Source organism: Carassius carassius, chromosome 40, assembly GCF_963082965.1.
Source record: "Carassius carassius chromosome 40, fCarCar2.1, whole genome shotgun sequence".
In the NCBI taxonomy this organism is placed as follows: Eukaryota; Metazoa; Chordata; class Actinopteri; order Cypriniformes; family Cyprinidae; genus Carassius; species Carassius carassius.
In genome coordinates this window covers 22,965,441-22,991,966 of record NC_081794.1, presented here as the reverse complement: position 1 = coordinate 22,991,966, position 26,526 = coordinate 22,965,441, and the positions used below count along the sequence as shown (strand labels likewise).

At 37.0% G+C, this 26,526-nt stretch overlaps 2 protein-coding genes across 6 annotated transcripts; one reads left to right on the top strand and one right to left on the bottom strand.

Annotated features, from left to right (window-relative positions):
- Nucleotides 1–5,095: 5,095 nt before the first annotated feature.
- On the bottom strand, nt 5,096–9,183 carry LOC132122439 (charged multivesicular body protein 6-like). 2 transcript variants are annotated; one of them, XR_009426376.1, is made up of 9 exons: nt 8,957–9,183; nt 8,602–8,711; nt 8,421–8,508; nt 8,210–8,296; nt 8,047–8,112; nt 5,891–5,971; nt 5,726–5,795; nt 5,217–5,645; nt 5,096–5,166 (listed from the first exon to the last, which is right to left on the bottom strand). XR_009426376.1 is itself a non-coding variant. In XM_059532716.1 (8 exons), exons 1-8 carry the CDS (start codon nt 9,017–9,019, stop codon nt 5,584–5,586), a joined length of 627 nt encoding a protein of 208 aa, XP_059388699.1. In that variant the 5' UTR covers nt 9,020–9,183; the 3' UTR covers nt 5,096–5,583. The 2 variants fall into 2 exon arrangements, 1 of the variants encoding a protein (XP_059388699.1); XM_059532716.1 differs by having other exon boundaries at nt 5,096–5,645.
- Nucleotides 9,184–13,498: 4,315 nt separating this feature from the next.
- Nucleotides 13,499–25,456, top strand: LOC132122423 (protein transport protein Sec24C-like). Of its 4 annotated transcripts, XM_059532667.1 has the most exons (24): nt 13,499–13,687; nt 13,906–13,992; nt 14,752–14,869; nt 15,081–15,250; nt 15,335–16,003; nt 16,197–16,339; nt 16,891–16,959; nt 18,157–18,268; nt 18,430–18,557; nt 18,640–18,778; nt 18,871–18,986; nt 19,082–19,206; nt 19,351–19,542; nt 19,848–19,941; nt 20,180–20,296; nt 20,529–20,699; nt 20,813–20,909; nt 21,375–21,520; nt 21,660–21,798; nt 22,493–22,611; nt 22,748–22,927; nt 23,013–23,204; nt 23,393–23,482; nt 23,883–25,456. In XM_059532667.1, exons 1-24 carry the CDS (start codon nt 13,516–13,518, stop codon nt 24,021–24,023), a joined length of 3,726 nt encoding a protein of 1,241 aa, XP_059388650.1. In that variant the 5' UTR covers nt 13,499–13,515; the 3' UTR covers nt 24,024–25,456. The 4 variants fall into 4 exon arrangements, with proteins under 4 accessions (XP_059388650.1, XP_059388652.1, XP_059388651.1 ...); XM_059532669.1 differs by lacking the exon at nt 13,906–13,992; XM_059532668.1 differs by lacking the exon at nt 16,891–16,959.
- Nucleotides 25,457–26,526: the final 1,070 nt, after the last annotated feature.

Here is a 26,526-nt window from a genome sequence, read left to right as displayed (position 1 = left end):
AATAGGAGCTGACGTGTCAGATAATTTACAACAACATTGTGTCGCTTGCTTGCAGTGTATACTGCTGTCGTTATAACGTTCAAGTTTGGCTCGACGCCATCCTGAGGAATGTCAGGAACAGTCTGTTCCTTAACGTTTGTATTCTTGAACCCACTCTTTAGTGGGGGATTTTAATTCATTTCCATGAACTGAACCTTTCGATCACTAAAAAGATCCATTCACTTTTTTTCAGCTTACATCGTTTGCAAGTAGGTGGCGACAATGAGCGAGTCATTTAATCATTCATTGAACCAATTATGTATAAAACACCAAGTTTAAAAAACCCTAACCATCACTAAAACAAGTTATTATCCTTTAAAATTATTAAATAGAAGTTATACATCTAAAATTTAATTAGATTTTGTCATTTAAATTGTGTACAGTCATATTTTTTATTCACACACAAATATTTTATTCATTACTGTAAATTATTTACTTGACGAACTGAACGAAAAACATTATTATTTTCAATCTGACGGCAAATTAACCCTCGCTCACAAACCAGACATGAGATACATTCAATTCTATCACAAATGAGTTTCATTTAGGCTCAAAACAGTGACTCGTTCAGTGAAATTGTAGGTTCAACCAAATAAAATTCTCCTTTACAACCTGCACTCGATTTCATTTGTTAACGCAAAAAAAGGATGTGACTTCACTGAACAAAACAAAGGAAATACATTTAAATGATTCGTTCACTTAAAAGATTCATTATTACTAGAAAGTAGGAATTAATAATATTTAATAGTTCATATTTATCTGTGTAATAACATGTATCGTGAAAACTCCATACAACAAACTTAAATTGAAAAGGAGAGGATGTTAAAAATAAAATTAGTAAGAAAAGACATCATCTACTCATCTGTTAATTTCTTAATATTTTATAAACAACTTATTAGAGACATTTAATAGTATATTTTTGTGTAAAAAAAAAAACTATCTGTAAATTAAAGGAGAGATGATGTCTTTTGTTGTTTTGAGAAACATTGCTTTATGGTTGTATTCCCAGCATCATCATATATCACCCAAGGACGGGAGGAGGATCAGATGAGATGAGTACAGCAGATGATGGGCACTGCGCTATTCAAGCGTGGGTCTGTGTCTGACTGTGATGTAGGCAGGGATTCCTTCATGTAGCCTATCTCTCAGCAGCTCCGACCCACACCACCAACACAGTTCCCCTGCTGCACTCTCCCTCACTGTACTATCATATAATGGAGAACTACAGCTACACACAGAATTGAGGGCAGACAATGTAATCATATGCAACTCTACCATTGAAAAAACCACACTGATCGACCACAAAACGTATCGCCCACTGAATATTGTAAGTGTACAAGAATATTTATTCAACATTTGGTCATATTGTTTAACCCTTGTATTATGTTCTGGGTCAATTTGACCCATTTTCATTTTTGAGCTGTTGGAAATACTAGTTAACCTGAGATTTTATTCTTTTTTTTGTGACTTTTTCTCATTTAGGGCCATGAACATGCATGCAATATGAGGATGTGTTTTGAACTGCACACACACAAATTTGTCATGATTTTGAAAATTGTGGGTCAATTCGTTTTTCTTGTTTTATTTATTTATTTATTTTTCAAGGAAACTATATAGACTCAAATTATATATATTTTTAGGGTATATGTTGTTATGTTGATGTTTTACTACCCTGGAAAGGGGAAAAATAGCTTTCACTCGTTATTTTCAGTACTGAAAAAGACTTTCTCAGACTAAGGTGGTAAAAGTGAGCTATCATTTCTATTTTCAATGTATATGAAATACAATTTAACATATTTTTTCTTCCAGGAATGTTTTAACTTTTTCTCATTTAGGGCCATGAATATGTCTAAATAAGTTGTGTTCCAAATTTGAAGTTAATCAAAAAAAAATTGAGGTTCCTGTACATTTATTTAGTCGTTATACCACAACTAGACACCTGGTGCCATTCAAATTTCATTTGATTTTTTTGATGCAATTTTTCTGTCACAAATGTATACATTTTTCTGTCAATATAACTTATATCACGAAATATGGAATCTTGAGACTCAGACCTTTCCAATGATATGTATTTTGTCAAGATTATAAAAAGTTTTTATTCTACAATTGTAAAATGACACCCCTCACTAAGGGGGAGGAACCCGCTAAAGTAATTTAAATTACCAATTCCATGGTAACACAATGTCTGATTTCAAAATGGTTTAAACAGAATCATTTTTAAGGTTTTAAGCTTTCAAATGATATATAATTTTAATGATTACTAAAACGTGATAGGGAAAAAGGGAACAAAATAATTTTTGTGACGAATGTCAGAACTCTTATTATGATGTATGTGTTTTGAGGTGCACTCTTGTCATAAATTATCCCATTACTGTTACTACATAATGTGTGACAAAAGACAGAAGTAAATTATCTATTAAGGAATCTTAGACCTTTCCAATGATATAGGTCATGATTATATTAGGATTTAACTGTAATATAGTAATATAGACAAATACTGATATTAAAATTGTTCTGTTCATACCTGATTCCATATTTTTTTATATATATATAAAATTATATTTATGGAATTGCATTGAATGCAATTAGGGTCAATTTGACCCACTCCATCAAAATCATAGTCAGAAATCAAACAAAATACAAAAAGGGTTAAGTCGCATATATTTATATAGCACTTTATACAACACAGATTGTTTCAAAGCAGCTTCATAGTAATAGTGTCAATGTTGGAAAGTCAATCAATTATGAAACTTTAATTCTAGCTATAAAGGAGACAATAGCAGCATTGTTCAGCTCAATTAATCTCATCCAATAGTGTCAGTACAGTTATCAACAATATGGACCTTAATCAGAAAATGTTATGTATGTAAATGTAGTCACCCTCTGTGGTAGTAATGGCCCTGACAACACCTTTCACAGCTGTTCTGATGGGAAAGCATTCAAAATGTAGTTTAAACTCTTTTTTAGAACACCTGCACGACATTTTCAAATGAACCCTAAGACCTTGGTTATTTAAGATTGTGTTGATTACAACTAGAGCTGATCTCCGCAGGAAGGTAGATCCCGAAGAGCAGGATTGAGCACCCCTGCTCTAGTGTTTCCCTGTTTTAAAGGTCAAGCGAGAGAGTAAACGGTATTTAATGGTTTGTGTGCTCCTTGATTGCAAAGGTCAAGAAATCCAATTCAATGGACAATTTCCTTTCTTTGTTTCTTTTTCAGCCAGCTGCACATACACAACTCATGGAACATCCTGGCAAATGTGTATAACATTAAAGATGCTCCCGTTTAGAGGCCACATCGATTGATTTTGCATCACAGTGGAGGTTTTATCTACTAAATCTATCAAGACCAAATATAAAGGGTAAATAAAAAGTAACAAAGCAAAACAGAGATCAATACAGACACCTGAATCCAGTATCTCTTTAGAACAGCTGGATGTGATTAAGAGAAGATTTCAGTGTGAAAACATGCAAAACTCACTTTAAATGTGGGATGAGGGAAGAAAATTGTAATTTAATTCAAAGGAGATGACGTGAGAAACTGATCCATATTTGAATATATATTTTAAAGTAAACAAATGTAAAGGATTTAAAACTGTGTAGGAGTTTTAACCCATTTTATGTAGGATATCTTCCATTTACTGTTTTTTGGAAGCTCCGTTTCTCTCATCAACGTACATTCCCTTGTTCACTGGTCAAAGTCAGTTGTCTAACAATGGAACAGTATAAAACTGTTTCACTAAGCTCTGGTGGAGCCATTCAGACTCCAACCACCCTCGCACATAAGTGCTTTGTGTCAGGCAAGATAAGAGCAGCCCCACACAGCTCAAACTGCCTGGTTCCAGACAATGGACTTCCAACTATGCAATACAGGTACTTGTTTTGAGGTCAGTACCTTTTTAAAAATGGTCTAACATAGGCTTGCTCAAGAAAATCTGCACACTAGTGTAATACTCTGTAACCGGGGTCAAAATGGTCTTTAAAGTAGTCACTTATGCTCACCAAGGCTACATTTATACCGTAAAAGCAGTAATATTGTGAAATATTATTACAATTATAAATAAACATTATTATTATTAAAAATCCAATTTATTCCTGTGACGGAAGAATTGCATTTTCAGCAGAAGTTACTCAAGTCTTCAGTGTCAATAATCCTTCAGAAATCATTTTAAAATGCTGATTTTTTATTTTTGTCTTTTTTGTACTATCAGTGTTGAAAACAACTGTGCTACATCATATTTTTCAGGATACTTTGATAAATAGAAATAAAAAAATTGATTTATTTTAAATGTTTTTGTAACAGAAGTATTTACTGTACTGTCACTTTTGAATACTTTAATTTGTTTTTGCTTAAAAAAAAGAAACAACAAAAAAAAGTATTTAAACAAAAAGCTTACTGAACCAAAACTTTTAAATGGTAGCATATAATATCAATTTATATATATATAATTTTTGTTGTTGTTGGTAATTTAATTAAGATTTGATACATCTGAGTTCATTTTATAAGATGCATTATAACTACCTGCAGTAAAGCAAACCACGATTCAGCCAATCTGCCAGACTTGTACCCAACACAGCTTGTGTTACAGTGCTGCCTAGTGGCCGCTACATGAACTCATTTTCTTGCAGTCACAACAGTGATGAAAAATTATTGCATGAAAATTATTGTTGCAGAACTACAAAATAAACCAAGGAAGACAGACCAAGACCATAATCTAAAGTTCTTACTGAACAGTGAATTGACAGTACAGTAATCAGAGAAATAACGTTACTTCAAGTTCAAATAAATCAGTGCAGTAGTCACAAACTAAACCATAACAGAAAAACAATATTTAGTGGTTCCAATGTCATTAGTATATAGGGCTAGTATAGATCATGCCCTTGTATAGTATCTTATGTATGCTTCATAAAAACAAAAAAGTTTATGTGCAGAACTATTGCATTAAGGACTTGACTGTTTTCTTTGCAATAAGTGTACAATAGTGGTTTTGCAGAAATTCCCTCAATGATGTATATTTATCTATTTATAATCAGGATTTTTACTACTTAAACCATGCTTGTCATAGTTGTAGTTTTTAATGACATTTTCAGCACACTGAAACATTTGAACATATTTATACTGGATATACTGGAGTTGATAGTTTAAATGATTCAGTTTTGTGTTGTTTATGACAAAACATGGTGTATTTAAAACACTAATGTTTGGGAATCATTTTAAACAGAGATTGTTATAATAAAAGTGATGCATGCATTAGAAATATTCAGGCATTGACATGATATGCTTTTGATATATGAAAGATCAGACAAAACTGTAGGGTGATTAGAAAGACCAGGCACTGTTGAGAGTATTTCAGAGTATTTTCAACTAAATGGTATACAATATGCAGTGTATATATACAATTAAAAAAAAATGGCATGGTTGTAGGTCTTCGACAGGTACGAGGGGGAGGACTGTCAGTCACACACCAGTCTTGATTGAGATGAGCCCTTGTGGTCTCCAGTGGAGCGGCTCGAGAGCAGACATGGAGGTATGATAGATTTGTATTTACACTGCCAACATCTCTCGCTCTGGCTTCTTTTTTACCTTCTCCTTCTCCTTCTCCCGGACTGAAACATTACAAAAATGTTTTCTTAGCATTTGCATACTGTGCATTTATTTCAGAAATAGAGAAGAAGAAAACACAGACCTGGCTCTTGCTCTGGAACCTCTGGTAGTTCTTCTTCAGGCACCTCAGGAAGTTCAAGGTCAGCTTCTCCCTGAGCACACACAGGACATGTATACAGTAGATGAAATCACAGCAGCTGACACAACATCAGTAACAAGGGCTGTCAGAAAGTGCTCATGTACACACCTGAGTGATGGCCTCCAGCTCTGCTAGCACAGCCTCCTCATCCTCCTGGGTCAGAGATCCTGCCAGCATCTCATCAATTTGCTGCACACACACGGACAACCAGGGATGAGAAAAAAAACAAACACTACATAGTACACACAAGACTGGAACAGCAACAAGCACACAAGAGAGATGCAGCATGTCTGTAAGAGAGCTCCAGCTGTCGCTCAGTTCCTCTAGATCTGAGGATGTAGTGCTCGTGATGTACATAGAAAAAGATTCTTACAGCCTTTACGGCTGCTCATCTTTAGACTTTTTTTTTTTTTTAATGATTAGACACAAAGTGAACTGCTGAATTCTGAATCACATACAACTCTTACTATTACATCATATTGCCATCCCCACTTGTTGTGTGCGCAGACCTGGGAAAACTTGGTCTGAACAAAAATGCAAATTCATTCTATGCCACTAGGTGCTGCTTTTAGAGCGGTAAAAATAACTGTTTCCCCGGTAACCGACTGTACACAAAGCAGCACTGCTCACAAACACTGCTTTATCAGGCATGATGCAATGGAAATGAAATCGACCAATCCGAACGAACACCAGAGACTAGCGTCACACAAAGGAGTAATTTGGAAAAATTTATCGCAGAGAGAATCATTTTGGAGTCGTTGAGCAAGCATGGTAAAAAAAAATGCATATTATAAGACAATGAAAGAGTTTTTTGACCTTTCATGCATGTCAACCTGTTGTTGGGGACTCACAAAACCAAAATTTGAACCTTTCATAAGCCATAACAGGTGCATTTTAAGTTGAAAGAAAAAAACAAATTATAAAAAAAATAAGTAAAAAGACCATATTTTATTTTAAAACTTGTTTTATTGAGAACTTGAAATATATATATATATATATATATATATATATATATATATATATATATATATATATATATATATATATTTACAGTGTAGAAAACTTTTTTTCCATTTATAGTTGAAAACAAATTGATTAGCTCCCCTATGCAATTTAAGTTCATTTTCAGATATTTCCCAAGTGATGTTTAACAAAGCAAGGGATTTTAATAGACATTTCTTATTACATTTTTCATCTGAAGAAAAGCCTTATTTCAATTTGCCTGGAAAAAAATAATTATCTAAAAAATAACAAATAACAAATTGCTAAGGTCAATATTATTAGCCCTCTTAAGAAATGATCTGTTTGATTGGAGCAAACCACAGTTGTTCAATGACTTCACTAATTAACAGAATTAATCCTCTAAGCCTTTTAATTACACTGTAATAGGTATATATAAAAAATAAATAAAAAAAAAACTAGTAAAATAATATGTACTGTCATCATGGCAAAGACAAAAAAAAGACAATAAAAAATTGTTTAGACTTGAGAAAGAGAATTGATAATGCTCACAAAGGAGGAGAAGCATGTAATAAAATACATGTTTATCAAAGCATTTTCAAGGGTCAAGAACAGCCGTGAGAAGTATTATAAAGAAGTTTGAAAAGACCCACACAGTGGAGAACAGAGATTTGATAAGGAGGAATGGTCTGGGACTTGTACAACAAACAGCTAAAGGCAGTTATCAAGCAAAAGGGATACATAATTGAATATTAACATCAGAGGGCTAATAATTGTGCCTTGTAGAATTTTTTTATTCTTGGTTATAAATTTGTTTCTATTTGTATTTCAACATTCCAAGCTTCCTAAATAAACTAATATGTTTAGAAATGCCTTGTTGAAAAAATCCTCTCTCTGTTAAACAACACTTGGGAATTATTTACAAAAATAATGAAATATTTTATAGGGGCTAATAATTTTGTCTTCAACTTTATATATGAAAGTGTTAGAATAAAATAAAATTTTAAAATGCAAATGTAAAAAATTATGTGAACTGAAGAATTATTACTATTACTAAGGCACTAATGAAAAGTAGAAATTAATTAATTTGTGATACTGATCATATTAACTTTTTATAGAGAATCAGTTGTTTTGGGATATACCAAATATTTTTATTAACGTTTCAATTCAGCTTTTTACTTAAATTTTTATGTTGATATTTTTTGCTGAATGAAGTAGTATTTTCTTTGGACCCTGTTGTATATCGGTTTGCATTCCCATAAAGAGTCTTATAACTTCTACTGAATGTGAAAAGTTACGTTTACCTTCTGATACTCAATGGCATCTTGCGTTTCATCCATGATCTTTTCCACCTCCTCTATGGACAGCATCTGGTTAGAGCAAAAAAGACACAATTGTGTGTTTGTTAAAATCATCAGTAGATGTACCAAGCACAAACAAGAATATAATACATTTCTCATTACGTACCTCATGCATTTTCTTTAGGCAATCATTGCCAACTTTCAGTCCTTCAATGACTTTCATCTCTATTTGTGTAAATTCAATATCTTGCACCTGTAAAAGAAAAAATAGATCTGGATGTGTTATTCATGAATACATTTTAGCAGACAAGCTGAAGAAATACAGAATACGGTGCAACGCATCATACACAATATTCTCAAAGATCTGTTTTATTTACCATTCGCTCCAGGTTGCTTATCTGGTTTTCAGTTTTGTCCAACAACTGATCCTGGTAGCGTTTCTTCTTGAGGAGTAGGAGTGCTTTCCTGAACAAACACAAAATAATATGAAGGAGATTTTCCTTGTTTTGGTAACTAGACCTTCTAGTTCTACAAGAGGACAGACAGGATGACACTCACTCTTTCTTTCCATCTTTTATTAACTGTTTGGCCAGCTGTCGCTCGTTCTCCATTCGAAGCGTGATCTTCTTCTGATACTGCTTCAGTTTATCTCTCTGCTGCTTCAGTTGCTACTCACACACACATAATAATAAAGAAAATTTTAATTATAAAAGACAAATTGCACATTAATGGTCCTATTGCTACATTATACAACTTAAAACTGCACTAGCACTTTCGGAGTCCATTCGTCAGTCAGCATCAACATGGATCCTCGGTGGTATAGTAAAAGCCATCATTATGAGACTATCAAGCGTGTATATACAGTAACTTCTCTCATTAGAATGATTAGCCAGTTAGTAGCTGTCTAACACACCAGCACAGCTTTGTCGTGCTCGGTCACCCGAGTTGCTTTCTTTTTCCCGAAAAGATTTCCCATGTCGATGCCGCATCCCCGCCACTATCTGTCCAGACAGGGGTGGTGTTTCTAAGATTGAGAAAATTTTAATTCCACAGGCTGTGTATCTGTCAGTCCATAACAGAAACACTGAAGTCCGAGCGGTGTGGAAGAAAACAGCAACCCTGCCTACCGGAAGTTATGTACTTCAAAATAAAAGTCATTTGGAAACCACTTGTTTCCCCATATACAGTACTTATACTGAGGAATAATAATAATAATAATAATAATAATAAACATAAGATTGTATTGTTATACATTATAATTATAATTATTATTACAATATTCTGGGAATTCAGAAATTGTTAAATTATTAAAGGTGTTCCAAAGGTAGACTGGTTTGCTAAATATAAAAAAAAGACAGTCTGGGTAAACGGCAAAGCAAATATCCCTAATATATTTAATGGTTATTTAGTGCAAAATAAAAGTAGCACTATATATATCCACTAAATCGTTCTCTTTTTTACAGACTAATTAACTGAGCTGTTCTTTCAGGTTATTGTAGGCCACCGTTTTATTTTTCCAAAAAGTGAAAGTTTTCCATCGTCAACTACTACTTCATCATGACCGGATGTGGACGTGGCATACGTTCTTCTCAGTTCTTCCGGTGCGCGTGAGGAAGGGATTAATCGTCCGTCTCGCTGCTATCTTTCCGTGAAAGAACGGCGGCCCTATCGCGCTTACCGGCGTTTTGAACCGGAAAGGCGTCCTGACGACTCGTTCGTTAACTCATCGAGCTGTTTATGAGGTGAGCTGCCAATCGGTGCTGGATATTTTTGTATTTTTTATTTGTTTATTTATTTTCCTGTCACTGTTAGCTTAGCTTAGCACATTCAGCGCGAGCCTCAGCATCGAGTCATTTAGGAGTTTAATTCATGTTTAATACAATAAAGTGACACATTTTACTGTAATTCATACGATATAAGGGCTTATTAAAGTTAGATGCGTGTTGGCAGGCCCAGTGGGTCATTTCCTGATTCTGTTTTGATAACCAGAAACGATAAACATCCAAAATTAGCTTAGCAAGAGGTGAGAGAGTGAGTGGATTTAATGTCCTCATACGCCACTCGGTGATTTTAAACATGAAGTCAGTTATTAAAGTCTAATGTGTGATGTAACTTAATGACTCCGTGGTATATGATTCAGTTTTAATAGCAGATGTGTCGTTGCTGCAATGCATCTGCTTGACTGTTATGATTTTGTTTCTCAACTTCTTGACTGACATTTCAACTTCTAGTGTCTTAATATCATCTTAATGTATTTGTAGTTTTTTATTTTTTTTCTATTGGTTTACCAATTTAATGACCCTCTCCATTGCTTCTGTTTTCCAAATGTGTATAAAAGCATGATGGGTGGTGTGAAATACAAATTTTCCTTTTTTTAAGTTGGATATTCACCTAAAAATCAACACACTAAACCACTTTAATGCAACTTTCTGTGAATCTTCATTGTGTTAAACAATTTAATGTGTAACTGGTAACTGCCCTTTTGTTTTCTTTTTAAATCACATCCTCTAAATATGACTGCTTGTTAAATGTAAATCTGCTTTCATTTCATTTTTGAAAGAAAATGAAATGAAAATGAAAAATTTTGCTTTTTTTAGCAAGCTTTGTGGTAAAATACACAGATGGACAAGCTGTTTTAGTGGACCTTGTTTGTGTGATCATCACTGTCTTTAAGCCTTAGGGCAGGAAACCAGTTGGTCAGGAGACTTGCGACTCCAGTTTCCCTTTATGTATTGTGGCCGTTCATGTAGTGATCTTTTACGTGACTTGTCCGAGTTCTTCTGTGTATATTCATGTCATCCAGCAGGCGTGTCATTTCATTTCATACAGATAGATGGAAAATGAGCTTGTTTATCTCTGGGAAAGTCCTTGCACATGGGATACTGTATACTATTACGGTATCCATTGCCTTGAATTATTCAACATTATTCAAGACTGCTTCGCTATGCTATTTGCTAGAAATGAGTAGTAGTTTGAAAGCTGATTTATAAAAAAAAAAATACATCTATATATTTTATAATTGCTGTTAAAACTACTTTTCTGTCAGTATTTTTTAGGTTTTCGTAACCTCTATTAAGAAAGCAAATGTGCTGGCAGTAATTTTGTCATTTGAGTCTGCTCCAGTCAGCTTCTGTTTCATTGATGTTTGTGAAATTGATATGTGCGAGACATTATAAAACACCATTATATAAGCAGCTTCAGGAGTTACTCTAGTAAACTGTTGAACTAGTGAGTTGAAGAGTCTCAGATGTTTGGGCTGGGTGTGGAACACAAAATACGTCAGACATCTCTTATGTGATGTGAATGTTATTAGGGTGTGCTTTCTTTGAATATAGGTTATGTTTTTTGAGTATCATCATAACTTACTTTAATATTAAGCCTATACAGTCCTGAAACTTCAGGTTGGAAATGAAGGTCATATTTCAATATTTCATAGTTGACATCCTAGCCTACAATGAATGACTCCAAAGACCAACTTTTATTCATCACTGTGTAATAACTTGCTCGGTTTTGAAACAACTTTTCATTTTTGGCTGACGATACTTACTAGGCCTTGCAGGCTTTTTGTTAATGATTATTAATAACCAAATAGGGGTTTTGGCATCATTTTAGGTCATTTTGGAGTATTGTAGGTGATACTACCTTTCTAAACTCCTGCCAATAGTTAATAAGTTGTAAATTAAGATTATTGGAGTACATTTTACAAGAAAATACTATTTCAGTCTTTTAATTCAAAATTCATGTATAATTCAATGTATTATTTGCTGTTTCTTGGTAATTAATTGTGAAACTTACTAACAATTTCTAAGTAAATTTTTTTACACCAATTTTTCTGTGTCACCTATTAACATGAATTTATTAAATTATGATGCCAAGATTATGTTTAGAGTGAAATTGACCTTCATGATCCACTGCAAAAACTTTAATTCACTTCTAACTCTATTCTGGTCAGCAGTACATATTTTTTAGGATACAATCAATTTCTTTTGGATGAATTTTTTTTTCTTTTTTATAATGTTTAGTAAGAAATGTCACATTGTGCAAGTTGTGAATATTACTTTAAGGGGCTTTATTTATGATTTGATGTGTAGAAGATATGTACATTTACCACTAGGCATAATACTTCCTCTGGAGTACTAAAGGAATCACTTTTCTCTTTATAGTGGGGTGAGGTCTGTGCTAAATGAGACCCTGGACCACAAACCAGTCATAAGTAGCATGGGTATATTTGTAGCAATAGCCAACAATACATTGTATGGGTCAAAATTATCTATTCTTCTTTTATGCCAAAATATAATGCCATAAATATATAAAGACTTAATTTTTGATTAGTAATATGTATTGCTAAGGACTTCATATGGACAATTTTAAAGGCAATTATCTCAATATTTAGATTTTTGGGGGAAGTCGTGGCCTAGTTCGTAGAGAGTATGACTCCTAACCCTAAGGTTGTGGGTTCAAGTCTCGGGCTGGCAATACCACGACTTACGTGCCCTTGAGCAAGGCACTGGACCCCCAACTGCTCACTGGGCGCTGCAGCATAAATGGCTGCCCACTGCCCCGGGTGTGTGTTCATGGTCTGTGTGTGCACTTTGGATGGGTTAAATCATGGCTGGGGAAGTCGTGGAGAGTCGGACCTGCAATCGAAGGGTTGTGAGTTCAAGTCTCGGGCTGGCAGGAATTGTAGGTGGGGGGAGTGCATGCACAGTGCTCTCTCCACCCTCAATACCACGACTTAGGTGCCCTTGAGCAAGGCACCGAACCCCCAACTGCTCCCCGGGTGACGCAGCATAAATGGCTGCCCACTACTCCGGGTGTGTGTTCACGGTGTGTGTGTGTTCACTGCTCTGTGTGTGAGCACTTTGGATGGGTTAAAAGCAGAGCACGAATTCTGAGTATGGGTCACCATACTTGGCTGAATGTCACGTCACTTTTTTTACACCCTCAGATTACAGATTTTCGAATAGTTGTGTCTCAGCCAATGCTGTCCTATCCCAACAAAAAATACATCAATGCAAAGCTTATTTATTAAAATAAATTGATCCTTATGACTGGTTTTGTCGTCCAGGGTCACAAATATGTTTTGCAATAAGAAATGAATAATTTTGATTCTGATTCCAAAAATGAATGTGAAATTCTCCTGTTATTTGTTTACTTCTGTATGTTGTTTGCTTTTAAACCCCCCAAAGCTTTTCCAGCTTGAAGAGTGAAACAGCTTTTCTGGCAAAATTCTCTTTTATGTCAACATTTGCTGCTCCGGCCTTAGCTTAAATGATTAGTGGGGAGTTTTGCTGTGCCAGCAGTCCAGCGGCACATGTCTTTAGACCCCTGAAAGCATCAGAAAGACTAACAAGACCTCTTAAGCTCTTCTCACAGCAGTACCTGATAAATATAGATTTACTTCCTCACTTTCTTTTTATCCTTTTTTTCCTCTGTTTCTGCCCTGTCTTCAGAGTTAGGGATGAACTGAGAATGAATGTCAACCAGCAACCTCACATGGCCTCTCCTTATGGGCAGCCTCAGCCTGGGTATCAGGGCTACCCCCAGCCAGGATATGGGGGTGATAACGTGCCATCGGGATATCCGGCTCAGTATGCACCTTATAATGGGCCGGGCTCTGCCTACCAACAAGGTCCACCACAAGGTAAGGGGGTGAAAGTACAAAATGATTGTAACTGGTTAAGAAGATGTGTTTATGACAGGTTATTATCATTTAATATGAGCTTAGTTCATTCTGTAAGATCTTTTTATGAGTGCAAGTGAAGTCAGGTTTCTCCCTCCCAGCCTCCTCTTTTTACCTATCATCTCCTGTTTTCACATTTCATTCCCATTTTTCACTGCTCTCTCTTTCTTGTATTGCAGGATATTCTCCTTATGCAAGCTTTCCCTCTAAGACTCTCACAACAAACTTAGTCTCTGACCTGTCCTCCTCCTCTCCTCTTGATCTAGGTAACTGGTTTAATTCTGCTTAGCAGCCTGTATTTTTCCGTATTCCCTGTAAATCATTGTTGACTGCAGTGTGCAGGATGGCTGGGCAATCAAACCACAGGATGCAGTCAAAACTCAGCTGTGGAAAGGCACACAGGGAAAAATTGTTTTCTCCATGGCTAATGATCTATTTTCCCAATTTTCTCTTTCCTCAAAACTCTTAGTATATAATTGAACAATAGTATTTTAATCATGCTTTCATAATTGAGTGATCTTTATTTCCCTTCCATGTGAATCAAGGGAGTTGTTTGACTTCTTTTGTGTGTTTGTAATACTTGTATACAGGGTCCAAATTGGAGACTGGCTTAGTGCCAAATGTAAATAAAATTGTTAAAGAGTCGATTCAGTGATTTGCACACAGTTGGCTAGTGACGTGATGCAACTGCAACTTTGGTTTATCTTGATCTACAAGAATCTGTACGAACCTTACACTATAGAATATTTACCATCGGAAATGTGTCTACAATAATCAAAATAATCCCATTGTCATGAAGAAAAAAATGCTTCTGACCTATGATATTTTTCCTTCCCTTCTATTCACCTACATTTTTAAAGCTGTTTATTCTTCTTAATACGGTCATAAGTAGAAAAAAAGAAAGTATTCTTTGCTGCATCATTTGCTTAAATTGTTGCTCAAAGTTAATCAAAAATAATTGGAAATAAAATGTATGCTGTTTGGATAATAAACTATTTAATTATTTATTGCTGGTCCTGCTAAAGGTATGAGAGGACCCCCCACCTCAGGGGCACCACCTGTCTCAGGTGCCCAGAACTATTCTCAGTTTGGGCAAGGAGAAACTCAGAATGGACCACCACCAATGGTTGCTCCACCACAGAGGTCAGTGACCCATCATATCAGCACATAACTGTGTCCTTTCTATCAATTTATTAGTAATTTAGCCTATGTTTTGCCTCTTACGTTTTGTGGCTGATATTACATAAATGGGTTAAATCATTTTCATTTAAGGATTGCAAATTAAGTCTTATTTTCATGGTTTCGCAGCATTGTCATGTTATTTACTTAGATTTTATTTTAATTGCTTGTTTAGGCCTCCAGTTTCTCAACCTTACACTCCAGGTGCAGTGAATCTGCCTGGTCCTCAACCCCCGTACGGCCAGCAGTACGGAGCTCCACCTGTCAGCATGCAACAGATGACCAATCAGATGGCCAGCATGCAGGTTGGCTCCACTGCACCCTCCCCTGCAGGCCCAGGCTATGGTAAATAACACTTCGAAAATTTTAACATCATAAAAATATCTAGAACATTGCTGTGATTGACAGTTTGTTGTTTCTTTTTTCTAGCCCCACAGTCCTTCCCTCAAGCTCCTCCTGTCTCTCAGCCTCCTTTTTCCACAGCCCAGGTACAACCAGGTCCCACCCAGTCATACGGACACCCACTTCCTTCAACGCAGCCCTCTTTCCCAAGACCACCACTTCCCACCTCCCAGCCCTCTGCGTTCCCTGCAGGTCCACCGCCCTCCTCGACTCCATCTCAGCTCCCAGGTGTCATGCAACCCCAACCGCCAGTTTCCCAACCCTCACCTTACCACTCAGGTCCCCCTCCAACCTCTACTGGGTTTCCACCACGGCCCCCCTTTCATGGAATGCAGGGCCTTCCTATGACGTCACAAGGGCCTCCAATGGCGTCACAAGGGCCTCCAATGGCGTCACAAGGGCCTCCAATGGCGTCACACGGGCCTCCAATGGCGTCACACGGGCCTCCAATGGCGTCACACGGGCCTCCAATGGCGTCACAAGGTCCTCCAATGGCGTCACAAGGTCCTCCAATGGCGTCACAAGGTCCTCCAATGGCGTCACAAGGTCCTCCAATGGGATCACAAGGGCCTCCAATGGCACAGGCTAATCATATACTCCCTACACAACCTGGCATGCCACCTGGTCCTATCAACACTTCCCTGTCAGGGCCACCACCGCAGCCTGGAATGCAGGGATATCCTCCTCAGCAAAATGGTGAGTCTCAGTGTTATTACTGTTAATTATAGCTAATACGATTAAAAATAGTTTCTAGTTATTTGTGTTTTTAAGAAAGCTACATGATTTAGTACAAGTACAAATTTAGAATTTTTAGGCGAACTAACCATTTAACAGGGCTAATTCATTCATAAGTCTTTGTGAATTGATTTGCTTATTATTTCCCTACCAGGTGCTTTTGGGCAGGTCAGAGGTTCTCAGCCTGGTTACACAGGACCATATCCTGGGCAGCAAAACTATGCAGCGCCATCCACAGCACCTGCTCCAGCGCCAGCTGCCCCAAAGAGGCTTGATCCTGATTCTATCCCAAGCCCGGTATGAACACTCCAAATCTGACATGTACACAAGGTCACTGTCCACCATACCTTCTCCCACACATCTATTGTATTGATTTTTTGTGTGTTTGTTTTAATATTTATCCATCATTTTCAGTACTTATGCACTTGCATACACACACACACACACACAAACAGATGTACGCTATCAATTTGTAAAATAAATGTGTAAATAGGTGTGTGATGTGCTTGTGTTAAGAAAGGCTTCGCTCTGGAGTCTCCTGTGTCTGATTTGCATGCATTAAGGCGGCTATTAGTAACAATAAAATCCAGATTCATAGATTTTTCAAGGCTTGAAAACTGCACATGCCGCCTCGCAACAACTGCACACGTCTCTTACACTGTCTGCTAAACAGTGTGATTAATCATCAGTAATTCTAGGCTTGGAAAATAACAGAGGAACTGTAACTGTGGTTACACTTCTGTTTATCTACTCTGCTCTTTCTCTCTCTTTTATTTCTTTTGTTTTGGCTTCTCTCTCTATCCCTCTCTTTTCTTATAATTTGCTGGCTAAATTGTTAAAATGTAAAGCAAGCCTCTGACATGCCGCCTGTGCAGAAAACAAGACATAGAATAGACCCAGACGCAATCCCAAGTCCAGTAAGTGCCTCATGTCCTTCTGCCGTTCTGTGTTGTTATACTGTATCCTAATTTCAGTTTTTTTTTCCACATGGGGATGCCAATGACTCTGTCTAGATGAATAATATTTTATTTCTTCTTATAGAGCTGACATAATAGCTTTTGTGAAGCAGACACATCTGTTAGTCCACCCAAAAAAGAAAATGTTGTTGTTTTTTCATATTGTTCCAAAACTATGACTTTCTGTCTTCTGTGGAACATAAAATATATTTTTTTGTCTAATGGAAGACAGTGGTTTGGGTCCCAACTTTCTTCAAAATATCTTTTGTTTTCCAAACATTCACGTTGAGGGGAGTCAATGATGACAAAAGTTCCCTTTAAGTCCTAATTTGATTCTAGATGACTGACTCACATTGGACAATTTGTTTTTAGACTGGTCATTGGTGCCCACCAAAACCGTTTGTATTTACACTCTTGCATGCATTATAGTAACAGTTTGTGCATGACTGACGTGTTCTTATCTTTAATATAAGCATTGTGGCCCATCGTTTAAAGGTATATTCTGGGTAAGATGCTACTCAGGCTCTATCAATTACTTTTTTTGGGATGACAAGAGGGCAGTAATAGAGCTGCAGGGTTGATGTAAAATTGATTGCTAACCTGGATATTAGCATTACCATGGACTTGTTTTACTATTGCTATATGAACAACAAAAGTTTGTGATCTCTACATGTTTTGTTCATCAAGATTATCTCCATGAGTGGGGTGTCACTCATATAATTTTGTGTTGTAAAATAAAATACAAAAATGCATTAAGCTTGTTAACCAAAGACCTTATTTATGACATTAAACCAAAAATCTATTAAAAAACATTGGCTTCAAAATCATGTATTTAAAATTATAGCTCATTTCCTGGGTTTAGGGCTCATACCTGCAGCACTTGATGCTCTTGTTGTGAAAGTCTCTGGGACTATTCAGCAAGAAAGTGTTTGATAATAGAGCTAAACTAATTGGGACTGCATGTTTTGGGTGTTGTCAATGAAGCTTAACTTATTTAAACCTGAATATTCCTTTAATCAGTAATTTACATTTACTGATCCTGTTTGGATTAGTTCTATACAAGTATAAAGAGGTTTTTCGGGTGAAAGGTCAGGGTGTGTTGTTTGTTCATGAATAAAGGCGTGTCACTCTTTCATAGGCCGGTGTTTGTTCTCTCAGATTCAGGTTATCGAGGATGACAAAGCAAACAAGGGAAGTGAACCTTTTACTACAGGGGTCAGAGGTCAAGCCCCACCTCTTGTCACCACCAAATTCCAAGTTAAAGATCAAGGTAAGAATAGAGATAAAATACTTTTAGACATTGTTTGGAATGGAAAATTGCTCTGCTATATGTATAGTGCGTGCTATATTTTGTTGTGTGTAAAACAGTAGCCTTTATTCCATGATGTTATAGGTCTTAATAAAATATTTATTACATTAATCTCTCCAAAGGGAATGCTAGTCCACGCTACATCCGTTGTACAGCCTACAACATGCCCTGCAATTCCGACATGGCCAAACAGTCCCAGGTTCCCCTGGCGGCTGTCATTAAACCCCTGGCCCATCTGCCTCCAGATGAGGTAAAAGGCCACATTCGTTTTCCTTTAAAATGAATACAAAAGGGTCTGTGGGTAATGACATGTCATTCCTTTTTACTGGCAGACACCACCATATCTCGTGGATCATGGAGAAAGTGGTCCCATCCGCTGTAATCGCTGTAAGGCCTATATGTGCCCGTACATGCAGTTTATCGAAGGTGGCCGTCGTTTCCAGTGTGGCTTCTGCAGCTGTGTCACCGAGGGTTAGTAATGCTCCAGTAAAATGCCTATCATGTTGAGTTCATCATAATCGAAATCTAATGTTGTGGTTTCTGTTCTTCTTTCCCACTCATAGTGCCTCCCCATTACTTCCAGCATCTGGATCACACAGGGAAGAGGGTGGACTGCTATGATCGTCCAGAGCTCTCGATGGGCAGTTATGAGTTTATGACTACTGTGGACTATTGTAAGGTACAGTATATGTTCCCATTATGCCACTACAGTTTTAAGAAAATTCTGTGCTAATATGTATGAGATTGCTAATTTTAAATATGATTTATTGACAGAACAACAAGTTTCCTCAGCCGCCAGCCTTCATCTTCCTGATTGACGTGTCCTACAATGCTGTGAAGAATGGCATGGTGGGAATTGTATGTCAGGAGCTGAAGACACTGTTGGATTACTTGCCAAGGTGAGAGTTTAAACAAGAAGCAGTATGATCAGAATAATACAGAACATTCAATCATATCTGCTTTTTTGTTTTTTTGTTTTTTTGCATCTACAACAAAACATTGCATGTGTAATTGTGATATTGCCATTTTATTGGTCCATGCAGAGAGAACCCTGATGTGGAATCAAACATTCGAGTTGGCTTCGTCACCTACAATAAAGTGCTTCATTTCTACAATGTGAAGGCCTCCCTTGCCCAGCCCCAGATGATGGTAGTGTCAGATGTGGCTGACATGTTTGTGCCCCTACTGGATGGATTTCTGGTCAATGTCTCAGAGTCCAGGGTGGTTATTGAGAGGTAGGTTTCAGTTTTTGTAAACTAATGTTCAAAAGTTTATATTCTTAGTTGGTAAGAATTTATTTTGTTTACCAAGACTGCATTTATTTCCTCAAAAAAGTACAGTAATGAAGTGAAATTATTGCAATTTAAAATAACTTTTCAATTTCTTTAAAAAATCGTTTTGAATGGCATTTTATTTCTAGTGAGTACACTTTAATATCCACAATTTCGTAGAATTTTTCCATGTAAGCTAGTGAAAGCTAGTATACCTGAATTTTTGACCATCGAAGCATATTGATTACGAAAATGTACGTTGCCACCAGTTTGTTGGATCAGATCCCCGAGATGTTTGCAGACACACGGGAAACGGAAACTGTGTTTGGGCCTGTCATTCAGGCTGGGCTGGAAGCACTCAAGGTATTTGATCTTACTGCATCAGTGCAAATTATGAATGAATCATATTAATGTTAATGATTCCTAAAACGCATTGTGATTTAAAAAATGATGCCAGCCTTTTGGCCTTGTAGTAATTCAATAGGGCGCTTCGGTATACAGTATTAATGGAAGAAACTTGGTTTTACATTTTTTTGAGTGTTTCGTGTCCGCTCGCAGTGGAATCATTTAGTAACTATGACATTTCTTCTTTGTCATCTAGGCTGCAGACTGTGTTGGAAAGCTTTTTGTTTTCCACTCATCTCTTCCCATCGCTGAGGCTCCAGGCAAACTGAAGAACAGGGAAGATAAGAAACTAGTTGGAACTGATAAAGAAAAGGTACCATGACCTCTTCCTCTCAAATCTGTACGGCTTAGTACATTGTGTGTGTCTCTGAAAAACGCAATGTTGAAAGCACAGCGGCAGCTGAAAATGTTTTGTCTCATTGAGACTTTGAAGCTATGGGAATATTGTTACAGAAAGCTTTTTAATTGTGGTATATATTAGGTAGTTTTAAAGGACCCTCTCCATATGGCACATTGTGAAGTTCCCATCTCCATTTCTTTTGCAGTCATTATTCCAGCCCCAAGTTAGTTTTTACAACACCCTTGCCAAGGAGTGTGTTGCACAGGGTTGCTGTGTGGACCTCTTCCTCTTTCCCAACCAGTATGTTGATGTAGCAACATTAGGGGTGGTCCCCACTTCAACGGGTGGCTCCATCTACAAATACACCTACTTCCAGGTATGAGAGAAATGTACAGCCTAGTTATTATTATCATACGTGACCAGTTCAAAGAAATCTTCTTTACCAAAAACAACATGCGCTGTGAGTATAGACACTATGATTTGTTTCAGGCTCCATCTGACCAGGAGCGTTTTCTTAATGACATGAGGAGAGATGTGCAGAAGCAGATGGGCTTTGATGCAGTGATGAGGGTCCGCACCAGCACAGGTGAATACATAGCTCTGTATACCAGATTTTGAATTATTGCTTGATTTTTCTTCATCCAGCCTTTTATCTACTAGATATATTTATTTGGGGTGTAACGGTTCACAAAATTCACTGTACGGTTCATTCGGTACAGGGGCAATTGGTTACGTCGCAATGTTGGAAATATTTCTGTTTTAAACATGAAGGCAAGCCATTGTATATTATGTGCAAATTTTGTGCAGTAGTTATGCCGGTCTTTTAAACCGTAGTGTAAATCACCACTCATTTTAACCGAGGTGTTCAACTTCAAAAGCCAAGAGAAGGCCTTGTTCAGTCCACAACAGATCAGCACAGTTTCAAAGTGTTTTAGTATTTTATTACACGTATCTCCAAGACATACCAGCCATGTGACCTTAGACCGTTTTAATCATCAGTTTTTAATGTATATATGTAAAGGAGTTTAACTTGTGTGTGTTGCTGTGGCAGGTATCCGGGTGACCGACTTCTTTGGTTCCTTCTTCATGAGCAACACCACCGATGTAGAGCTGGCAGGACTAGACTGTGACAAGACTGTAACTGTGGAGTTCAAACATGATGACAAGCTCAGCGAGGAAACTGGAGCTCTAATGCAGGTGTGTGTGTGTGTGTGTGTGTCTCTCTACTTTTGCACAAACATGTGAAGTGTCAGCTACACTGAGTTCAGTCTCATTTAATGACTTCAGCTGTGCTGACCTTTTTGTCTGTACTCTCGTTCTTTCTCTCTTCTTTCAGTGTGCAGTCCTGTACACCAGCTGCAGTGGTCAGCGACGACTTCGAATCCATAACATGGCAGTGAACTGCTGCTCTCAGCTGGCAGACCTGTACAGGAACTGTGAGACTGACACCATCATCAACTACTTTGCCAAATATGGTGAGTGAAACCACATGCATCCTCTCACACTGGTCGGATAAACACCACCTTACTGCTTCCTGCACTAGCACTCTGAGGGCCACCTCTGTTACACCAATGTAAGAATTTTATTCTTTTTTTTTTTGTTTTTTTTTTTTGTTTTTTTTTTTTTTGTTCGTTCATTTCTTTGTTTTGTTCTTTTGGTTTTGTTTTAGATATTTCGGTTTCAAAAGCTACAGCTCCCTTCCAGTCTATGGACAGCATTAAATATTATTACTTTGTTTGTTTTTCAGCAGCTTTCGTTTTGGGTTTTGTTTAGCTTTTTTGTTTTGCTTTTTTGTTTCTTTTGTTTGCTTTTTCAAAACCTAGAGCTCCCTTCATAGTCTCTCTGTATCATTTAATTTTGCATCATTGTTTTGGTTTGCTTTTGGCTTTGTTTGGTTTTTGTTTTGTTTTCAAAAAGTAGAGCTCCCCTGTCCTCCTACAAAATGTAATGGCTGCAAAATGTAAATAGCTTGCAAAGGCAAATCAGCAATAAATTGTCATAACTATAAATAATGATTGACAGCCATAAGCGTTTACCTATTTAGCATCTCAGTGGAGGCTCATTATACAGGCCATTTTCATGTTAAAGTTTCAAAGAAAGATAGTTTACTTTTTAATGATGTGTTCTGGGACCTGATTTGAGTTGAAGGATTATGTTGTTGTATTACAGCGTATCGGAGTGTACTCAGCAGTCCTACCAAGAATGTCCGTGATAGTCTGATGAATCAGTGTGCACAGATCTTAGCCTGTTACCGCAAGAACTGTGCCAGTCCATCTTCAGCAGGGCAGGTAACTATAGAAAATCATAGTGCCATAACCCCACACAAAAACACACAAATCCTATTTATTAATGATTACATTTCTTCAGGATTTGTCATATCCTACATTTGTGCTGATATTTTTTTATCTACTTGTCTGCGTACAGTTGATTTTACCAGAATGTATGAAGTTGCTGCCTGTGTACCTGAACTGCGTGTTGAAGAGTGACGTTCTGCAGCCCGGGGCGGACGTCTCCCTGGATGACCGTGCCTACCTGAGACAGCTGGTCAGCACTATGGATGTGGCCGAGAGCCATGTGTTTTTCTACCCTTGTCTGCTTCCGCTGGTGAGTCACAAACACAGTAATATCAGCCCATTTGATTTTGCAGTTAAGCTGTGAGAGTTACGTTAGATTCTCTGATTCTCAACAGCAAAAGCTGGATGTTGAGAGCATGACTCTGCCTATGGCAGTGAGAGACTCGGAGGAGAGACTGTCTAGGGGAGGAGTGTACCTGTTAGAGAACGGACTGAATATTTTCCTTTGGGTGGGGGTCAATGCCCAACAGGAGCTGCTTCAGAACATCTTTGGCACGCCGGCCTTCAGCCAGATAGACTCCAACATGGTATGACTCTTTATAAATATGCATATATAATGTAAATAAAAGATTTGATTTTCATCTCATATAGAGGCTGTTATATATCTTGAGTATTACTCATTGAGCACATATGAAACGTTTTTGCATGTTGCATGTTGTTTTTAAAAATATGATTTGAACATTTCCATTCTTATTTGTCTGTTTTGCTGATCTAGACCTCTCTGCCAGCTTTGGATAATCCTTTTTCAAAGAGCCTAAGGGAGATTATTGAGTCCATCAGGGCACAGCGCTCACGATACATGAAGGTAAATACGTCACAGGGTTTGATATTATGCTTTTGCAGATATTTGTGATTCAGGCAGCTGAAAAGATTGTTTACTTTTCTGAAAGCTTAGGTCACTTGTGTACAACTTTTTATTTATTTTTATCTTAGTACAATAAAATTATTAGCAAATGAAACGAGCATCAGGAAGTCAAGATAATCCAGGAATTATGCATGACCTTGACTGAGAGGGAAAAAGGGAGTAGTTTTCCGTCCAGATTAATGTTCGTCTGTAATTATTCACCACTCGTGATTATAGGGTGACGCTTGAGTCCTCAAAAAAAGAAAGTTGTTAGACATTTATTGATTGTCTTTTTTATACTTGGAATTTCACTACTTTTAAGCATTTTTTAATGAATATACTAATAATCGTTATCTTTCAGCTCATGGTGGTGAAACAGGAAGACAAGCTGGAGCTGATCTTCAAGCACTTCCTGGTGGAGGATAAGAACAACAATGGAGGGGCCTCTTACGTGGACTTCCTGTGTCACATGCACAAGGAGATTCGTCAGCTCCTGAGCTAGGAGCATCAGGTCCCCCTTCTCCTCCCTTGGCTCTGTACTCAGAAGCGCTTTAACTTTTTATTTAACATAATAAACAAAATCCCTTCTCTCCCTCAAGTATAATCTCATCCACGTGACTCTTGAGGAAGAAGCCACCTTGTAAAGGAAATGCTTGCTCTGTCAGATTACGGTGTTATTTTGGTTTTAGTGGTGGGAGTTATGACCCGAATTTCTCCTCCTCTCTTTCAATGACAGGCTCCGGAGACTTTGTGTGTGTGTGTGTGATCGAGAAGGAGGTATGCTGTTCTGGGATCAGGTTGAGAAGCCTCAAATAGAGCTTAAACCGCTTCTTCAGAACAAAACATCTAGCGGGTTTTAGATTGTGTTTGACTGTGAGCGTCGATGGTGATTGTACTGGGTGTTCTCGTGAGAAACACTAGCACTGACTAATAGTCTCTAGGTACCGAAGGACAGAAAAATAACCACATTAGAAATTCATCTAGACCTACTTGGAATACAGTGAAATGAAATCCCTCATCTTATTCCAATATGAATCAAAAGATGTTTTAGAACAAGTTAGATTCATGTCTATCCAATTATTTGTATTTTTTTGTGTTTCCCTTTGATTATCTCTCTCAGCCTTGGCCTTACTGATGCTGTCTCTCCTTTTTCATTTGTTATTCTGTTTATCTTGTCTAACTTTTGTCATTTTCACCTTTTTAAAGTGTGCAGAAAATCTAATAGACTATGGGAGTTTGAAGTGTGCTGTTAATCATTTAAAATTTATTTTACTCTGAGAAAGCATTCGAAATAAGTCTATGCATCAACTTATCTTTAAAAGAAAGAGGGAAAGCTGTTCAAGAGCATGAGCTGAATGCTGCACTTCTTTTTCTCCTTGCTACCACCCTCATTCTCTAGAAGCAGCAGATATGTCTAAAACTGATACGTTAGTGATGTTTCTGCCTCCTGACGTAGAATATGGATCCCTATGGATGCCCGGACAGGGAGTTGAATTTCAGATCAGCGTCTCAGGAGGATGGGAGTTGTCAAAACCCTATAGATGGTTCAGTAATTGGGCATATATTACAGAAGCATTCAGGCATTCATTCAGTTCCCTATTAAATTCTCTCTTTTTTCTTAAATGTATGGTCTGTTAGAAACCTGTATACTACATGTGTTTGTTCATGTATCAGATATGATTTAATATTATGTCCTAAATCTGTTAAAGGAGCTGGTGGCGTCTCTCTGCTCTAGGGTATTAATCTTTGTGCAATGGAAGCCTGTGCTGAGAGTGGAGTGCGGGACTCATGTAGAAAATGGCCATTTTTAACCGGTTTTCCAAGTGAGCAGGTCAAGTCAAGCACATGCGAAATTGTGACCTTATAAGCAATCAACACTGAATACCTTGTCATCACATTTATTACATGTACAGAATTAAAAATCACATTTTAAAATGATGTCAAGCTAGTGTGCTTTGTTGAATCTGCATTTGATGTTTGGGTGAGTTGAAGAAGGTTTTTTTTTTTTTTTTTCCTCAGTACTTAAATATTTTACAAGCTCATCAGAGACATTCTGAAATAAATCTATCTGATATTAAACAGGGTCTTTTATATAGAAAGGTGAGCTGGTGTGTTTATCAGAGGTGTATCCTAGTGAGGTTCTCTTTAGAACGGAGGGATCAGCCTTTGAGTTTTCTTGTCTTTTTTTCCTCCTTTTTTCATTTTCGTGTTTGTCTCTAAACCATATATGGTTTTAGTTGGTCATAGACTCCTCAATGTCTTAAAGAGTTGTCTTCTTGTTTCATCTTTGCCTCCTGACTGCAAATAAATACCTATATCAATTTATCGATTGACTCCTGCGCTCTTACCAATCCATCCATCTATACAGTGCAATTTATATATATATATATATATAATATATTCTTTTTTTATCTAAAAAGTTAGCCGACACTTTTATCCAAAGCGACTTAGAAATGAGGACAATAGAACCAATCCAACTAACCAAAGAGCAATACTATGTAAGTGCTGTGACCGGTCCCTTTTAGTATAACGTAGTACATGTAGAAAGTGTTTTGTTTATAGAAGTAAAATGTAGATTAAGTTGTCTAAGATTACTGCGTGTTCTTGTGTTCCCCCGTAAAGGGCAGATGTATCGATACTCGAAACCACGATCAGCAATGCTGCGACTTGCAAGACAGCAGCGTAATTACATAATATAATTTTTAAAATAGTGCTGTCTAAACAATTAATCGCATCCAAAATAAACGTTTTTGTGGACATAATATATATGTGTGTGTACTGTGTATATTTTATTATGTATATATAAATACACACACATGCATGCATGTACATTTAAGAAAAATATGCTATGTTTATGTATGAAATATATTTATATATAATATTAATTATATGAATATAAATATAAACGTGTGTATATATATATATATATATATATATATATATTTATATTAATAATATGGAAGCACATGGGTAGCGATATTCTATTTGCAGTGTAATATGCAAAA